The sequence below is a fragment of the Glossina fuscipes genome, unplaced genomic scaffold (assembly GCF_014805625.2).
Source record: "Glossina fuscipes isolate IAEA_lab_2018 unplaced genomic scaffold, Yale_Gfus_2 3, whole genome shotgun sequence".
NCBI lineage: Eukaryota > Metazoa > Arthropoda > Insecta > Diptera > Glossinidae > Glossina > Glossina fuscipes.
In genome coordinates, this window is record NW_023998417.1 from 13,474,511 (window position 1) to 13,481,713 (window position 7,203).

The 7,203-nt window shown below is 35.4% G+C and overlaps 1 protein-coding gene across 1 annotated transcript; it reads right to left on the reverse strand.

Annotated features, from left to right (window-relative positions):
• Positions 1–144: 144 nt before the first annotated feature.
• On the reverse strand, positions 145–1,565 carry LOC119634630. Its single transcript, XM_038028891.1, has 2 exons — positions 1,022–1,565; positions 145–962 (listed from the first exon to the last, which is right to left on the reverse strand). Exons 1-2 carry the CDS (start codon positions 1,422–1,424, stop codon positions 571–573), a joined length of 795 nt encoding a protein of 264 aa, XP_037884819.1. The 5' UTR covers positions 1,425–1,565; the 3' UTR covers positions 145–570.
• Positions 1,566–7,203: the final 5,638 nt, after the last annotated feature.

The window sequence follows — 7,203 nt, forward strand, 5'->3', positions numbered from 1 at the left end:
TTCTCATTTTTTTTAGATTCTAGAAAACAAATTTTGTGTTTGTTTTATTTATTTTTTTTTTTATTTTTTAAGCTAATGCACATTTTCAATAAATATCTTAACAAATTTTTTGGTTCGTTGTTCTAAAAGAAGAAGAAAGAAAAAAACATTAAAATGCACAGATCCTAAGAGAGGAGAGGTAGAAAAAGTATCGAGGCAAATAGCAATAAATTAAGTCAAAGCGAAGCAAGTAGAGATGAAAAAAGGAAGAAGAAGAATATAAAGTCATAGAATCGTGATTAGAAGGAGAGACTTGAGTAAATTAAGAGAAAGATTTTAAAAATAAATTAATTTAATTTCTACTAAATAAATATTTATATATATTAACAAGTCCTTTAGCATCATCATGTCCTGGGAAATTTTACGTTAAGCATTAAGAATTTTTGGGCTTTTTCCTTTTTTTTTTATATATGTACAAAACCACTTAGTGATTGTCCTTTCTGTGTCGTGTAGGCAGGAGGTAAGCGAAAAGGAGGCGGATTTCTAAAATATGTTTTGTTCGTTGTTCGTTGTTCTTTGTGTTGTGTTTTTCTAAGACGAATTGCTATAAGTGTTGGAAGAACTGCTGGGCTGATATGAGCTGTATGCCATATAATGAGCATCAGAACGGGCGTATGGACCACCGTTCATCGGTTCCCAACTGCTGGGGTCGTAAGATGAAGCCGTGGAACTGGGCACACCGTATTCAGCGGCAGGCGGATGTGGCATGGGCATCATTGTCATCTTCATTCCACCCAATTTCTGTATTAGGTTATAGATTAGGAATCCGAGTACAAGTTTTATGGCGATTTTCGACAAAATCAAAGCTTTGAAAGCTTTGAGTCCAATCAAAGACATCAGTATAGGCATGATAACCTTCAATTTAAATTTCATCAATAACAACAAGGGCAAGAAGAGTTTATCCTTTTTCTTGTCACGACGAGCTGTAATAAATGGCAAATATTTTTCAACTTATTCAACATATTTGCGTCCATTTAATTACCTTCGCTTTGTGGTATTTCTAAATCGAAACCGCGATCCACTCGATAGGACAGCACCGAATTAGCGAAAACAGTTTCAGGCAATTGAACGCGTATTTCATTCGTATTCAATATGCGCGCCACACGGTCCACTATCACTTTATCGATTACATCATCGTCGAAGGCACGACCACTAATTTGCTCTTCGATGCCCGAAACTGTATCCAAATAGGTTAAAACTTTCTCCTTTATGCAATGCATGCCATTAGCGTTGACGCATTTATCAACGATCGTCGAAATCAAATCATCCGAACTGTATATTCGGGGCTCAACTATGGCATTATCTATGGCAGCGGCATTAAGCGGCAAAGCTACGGCCAGTAGCAGGCAACCGATTGCAATGAAGGATTTAAAATTGTAATTCATTGTAGTTTTCGGGACTCGAAGCACTTCACACTTTTGCTTTTTGTCTGCCAATCTATCAGTGAGCCAGTGGTATATGCTTAATGATGTTCACTATGTAATTGAAGTGAAAACAATGATATTACTTTCAGCAAGTACTCGTAATTTTATACTGCCGCTCCCTTAACAATGAGAAGACATACGGACGACAATTTGGCCCGCTGTGCTGCCTTGTGCTGTGCGTATCAAGAGAGAGAGCATTGCAGTCGCGTAAGAAAACCAAAAGTTAAAACCAGCACGGAAAACTGACGAAATTCGTCGTTTATTTTGTTGCGTTTTTTTTTTTCACATATTTATTTTTTTTTATATATATTTTTGGTCAATGATAAATAAGCAAGACTTATTCATTTCGTCCAATATTTATGGTTTGATTGATTTTTTGGTAGTGTTATTTGAATGCTTACGCTTCGGCTAAGCTTTCTACGCTCATTTGTTTACTGTCATGGCTGTTCACCCACTTTGCCAAACGCGTTGTTTTAACTATTTTTTCCTTACCCCTGTATTGCTTTTTGCTTTTTGCTTTTTTTTTTTTTTCTTTTCTTTTCTTTTGGAGAGTCACACTACGTACTGGTAAGTAAGAGCTGCAATTTTATTTGTTTTATTTCATTGATTAGTTGTAAGCCGCAAAATCGCTTCATATAGCCATAATCGGTGGCCGGTGATATGGTCAACTAATTGATATTCAAAAGTCAAATTTTTACGTTGCTTTTGCAGCAAATATCGATAGGCGAAGATCGACTTGAAAGCAATTTGAATTACATTGCATACGTAAAGGCCCAGGAAAGAAAAATAAAAAAATATTATTTTGAATACGAGAGCCAAGTTTGAAACGTATGATAATAAGGAATAATTAATTTAATCTCCGCTTGCCCCCGATCCTCGTTTACGCCCCATTCGAATCTCTTACAAATATCGCGAATAACTTTCTTCTGCCGTGATTGTCAATCGTGTGCCCCTTGTGCTCATGTTTCCTGCTTTGCTTTAACTTTGCATGTCGTAATTCATATTGAATATGCTTCTATTGTATTATATATATAGTTATATATACATATATATGTGTTTTCGCTCTCTTCGAAAGCACTGTAAATTTGAAATTCTTAATGGTTAAATGAAAACTTTCATTAGCTCGAGCCGTTATGTGTCTATTTTAATTTCATTCTTGACATTTACCTTTTATAAATTCCACAACGTCGTAGTACGTGGTTTTTGAAAAGGCATTTAATTATTGTAAGTGCATTGCAAGCTTGCAAACACCCTATTGTCAAATAGTGAAAAAGTTCGATACTCTTGTTGCATTCTTTTCATCACTTCGGAACTTCCATACATACATACATATACATATACTACAGTATTTATTTATGCGTTGTAATTCCAATCAATATTTTCTGCTCCCTTGTAAGCAAAAGAGTTGAAAAGTTTAACTCCGCGCGATCACTAATCTGTATAACGTTGGAGTCTTAGATAGGCAAAATCCATCCATCCTATGCATATACATCGTATATAGAATTCGATAGATTGCATAATGTGTTTTTGGTATATGCTTGGTGATCACAAATATATATATATATATATATACTTTATGTGATTTCGATTCGATATTGTATATACTACTTGTGTAAACATTTAATGAATCGAATATGAAGTCAATTATGAATGCGGCAATGTTGTAGCTTCTGCAATATGTACTTTCGGCTACAATAAATTTACGTATTATTGTGTTTGCTTGATAGTGTGACTGACACAATAATTACACATATGGTATATAGGCAAAGAGGTTATAAAAATTATTATTATTATTTTTTTTTTTTTTTAGTTTGAAAGTGAATTGGAAATGACACTCAAAGAATGTGAATAGAGAACTAGATAGATGTCCATATTCATATTAGGATGTATCTTAGACATTGATCAACTATTGCGAATGGGAATAAGTTTCTGCCAATATTTTAGTCAAATTAAAGGCGAGATATAAAGAAATTTCGCGATAGGTTTTTTGCAAAGCTGGAGCTGACCGCACACCCAGTAATTCTCCATTTTTGTGAGCAGGTTATGAGTTCCCTTGGCGTTGTGCGAAAAGAACCGTTTTCTGAGCATATAGTCGTAAAAGCCCGGCTCCAACAGACAATAATTCATTGAACACAATCAGCTTTAATCAGAAGAAGCAATGTCCGTTGACAGTAGCGGCGGGCGGGGGTTCCTCGCAAATTCAGAGGATATAAAATGGTTTAATTATTAGATTGTTCGGGAAGTCATTTCATCTCTTTTTGGTCAAAATGAACGTTCGAATTAGATAAACGCAATCTCTCGGCGATCGTACGGATTGTTATTCGTCGACATGCATCAGTTAATCCCTTTTATTTTGTCTTCATCAGCTTCAATTGGCCTCCTAGCTTGCGGTACATCTCCAATATCTAAATTGTCGAAACGAAATGTCGTAAACAAGTTTTCGCAGGGTCTTCTGTCGAGACACCTTCTTGATCCACGTTCAATAATTTGTTTTTTGCTTGACTTTCCGTATCCGATACGGGGTTGAACAAAAGCTAGTCTGCAGAATCAAACCAATCTTCTTAAAATCTTCTGAAAATGTGGTCCAAGTGTGCACTTGGCTGTGAAAAAGTACAATTAGATCCAGTGATGGGCAAAAACAAAATAATTTTCCGAACAATTAAACAGTGTGCGCTATGTAATAATAAGTATAAACAAGCAAATATAACGGGGAAAAAGGGAGAAAAACGACTAATTATAGGATAGGATAGGCATAGACTAGAGCAGCAAATTGCGAGCCTGAAAGCATTGATGAAATCCTCGTCCTTGAGACGGAATGCCGAAATGATGTAACACGGTTTAAATGCATCTCCCGATATGTTGAACGTGATTCTTTTGTAGAGATACTTGGTTTCTTTAGATGAATTAATTTTACACGTAATGGGTTAAGAGATCGATACTTCAAAATGTCTTTCCAAGATACATCTTTTAGCTGCTTGTTCGCTCTGTACGAACTTACAACGACTGATAGTCTTGTATATTTTATTGAGTCCAACGTACGCGTATGCGTAATGAAGAATAGGAAATATTTCGGATTCGCAAAGCAGCAGAAGACAAACGACTTTCTTTTCTTAGTATTCGTCGCATTCTTATAGAAGTAAATTATTGTTTGACAAGGCTGTCAGTATACCGTAAACTGTTAGCTCGAGTCATAAATAGTCCTCGAACCAGGTTAGCTAGAGTTTAACTATGCCTGGACCGGATGAATGAGTTATTGCTTTCACTATATTGATAAAAGGCCAATTACTCAGTCTTCTGACAATTGCTCTGTGTGTTGCGCGTTTTTTTAAACCGTTGCGACGGAATGAAAAAGTGCATATTCGTCATGCGATGCTTTAGGAACTTACGGGAGGCAATACTGCTGAAGCGACAACTGAAAAATAAGCTGTGTACACGGCAAAAGTCTAAAAGTCGATCGGGAAGCAAGAAGTTTGTCTACCGAATTCCATGTTGGATATACGACTTTAAAGGATGAATCGACTTTTGACATGCTTTCGGCCTTGACGACAACCTTTTAGAGATAATTGAGGCATGTAGCAGGCAGATTGAACTCTTTGTCGATACCCGTAAAAATTAGGGAAAGCGGCAAGCGGCAAGCGGAAGTCATTTACGGTCCGACCGATGGCGGCGTTTATTTGGTGTTTCCCACCCCTTTCTGCTATTGAGCGCGCTATCCGGGATTTTTATGCACTCCTCCATTTGTATGACGGTATTTTTAAAGGAAGGAGAAAGAGATGTCGTCGTTGGGAGTGTATTTGCGGACAACAAAATAAGATTAAAAAAAAAAAAAAAAAAACTGAAGCAATTCATCGGTATTTGTTCAAGCCTTTCATGGTATGGCTCTAGGGGAGAAAATTCCTTTAATTTGCTTAACACAATTTAATTCTCCGCTTATAATCTCTTCTATCTTTTCATATATGGAATAATTTACATTTCAATTAGACAAGTATGTCTGAAATTGTCTTGGATATTATCCGCCATTTTACTGCTTTTCTTACACAAATTCTTTCACGAATTAAAACTAAAAGTTGAGATTAATTATGCTAAGCCATTAAATGATGATAAGTTTTAAAAATCGAAAAATGTATAAATGCACAGTGGGTGTCTCGAAATGAATTGTCATTTTAAATTTATCGTAATATGATTTGAAAGCAAAAGCAGGGCATCGTCTTATGCTGTCAAAGAAAAATGTAATATTCCCGTTATTTTAAGATTACCGAAGAAAAGATGCGATCTAAAATTACTTATGTCAAATATCAGACGCATGTCAAATGAGTTAAACGTCGCTGATAACATCTAGAGGGCTACCTTTTAATACAAAACCTTAACGTGACGTTTGTTAAGTTTAAGAACTGGCTTGAAGTCCGTGCTTTTCGGTTAGTATCTGTCAACACAATGCTCAAGAGGAATTTAATAGCGACAGCGCCCTGCGAAGTAAATCTAAACTCTGTTGGAAACAAGCAGCAGTCAATTTGCAAACTTTTACCGAAGACAGCTCCCCGCAATGCAACCAACTTTTGAAATTTTCTGCAGTTCTTTCCAATAATGAATCCCTGGACTTGCCGCTTAATAGCATATATTAACAAATATTCCTAAACCTAGATCGCTTTATATCGCTATTAAAAAAAAATGTTTCTTTTGCTAGAGAAGCAAAGTATGTTTCTGGACACCCTTTGCACGTATCCGCATGAAGGCATAAATTACATAACGAATGACTGGCTTTTTACATTAACACAAATTTATGTGAATAACTTTCACGAATCTTTTTAAATATGACGTAATTGAAATTGTCGCTTATTGATCGACATGCTTTGCCTTAATTACATGCCAATAATGCCATAAATATTCACTGTGTTGCTCAAACACTTCCCATCAGCCTCTTCATGTGTAAGTATGTTTGGCCCTCTTTTACATATTCATTCATTCATTCAGTTATGTCAACGTGCATTTAATTAAAACATTTCCCTGTTGTTTGAACGGAATCAGTCGAAATCCTCATGTAGGGCTTATAAGGGCTCATTTTACTGTTTATACGAACCGACAGCTAAAAAAGGGGCAAATTTAGTTTTAATTATTCGCACGAGATATAATTTATGTTGTTTATGACGAGCTGCACATAAAGGAGAAATATTTCACGGAAACTAGAACAGCGAGAGCAATTTCAAGGCTACTTGCAATTGAAGCAAAGCAAAGATTCGTCCTTTACTGAAACGTACAAAATGTACGCAATTTATATGATGTAAGAATACGTACGATAAGAATGATAAACGTAATCAATTCAGACCTTTCGTAAAATTAATTATCATCTGTCAGTGAAAAGTTGAGAGAAAAAAAATGTTTTTTTTTTTTTTTGCTTTCCTAAACTGTGTTCTACTAAACTTTAAATAAACTGTTTTTAATATTTTTAACTGATTATTATAAAGAAACTTTTTTGGTCTTCTGCTTACCTTTGGGGACGTGAGGTAATTTCATCGAACGTAATAACCTAGCAATAGCATGAACATATTTACGCAGCTTTTATTGGTTTTTAAATTCAGGTTCAATCAATTCAATCTTAGAATGTTTACGTTCATTACTGTGCAATACAAAATCAAGCTGGAATTTGAAAGTTTTTTCCGCAGAGTTCTTGCAAATATTGCTGGGACGATATATATAATCAATTTTCGATAGCAGTCGAAAGAATCATGAAAATGATGTGCGT

What these genes read in the sequence shown, in the direction of transcription:
- LOC119634630 (XM_038028891.1), bottom strand. Translation starts at nt 1,424, where the DNA reads ATGAATTACAATTTTAAATCCTTCATTGCAATCGGTTGCCTGCTACTG. An exon ending in AGAAATACCACAAAGCGAAG is followed by an intron (nt 963 to 1,021) that starts GTAATTAAATGG and finishes CATTTATTACAG; the next exon opens with CTCGTCGTGACAAGAAAAAG.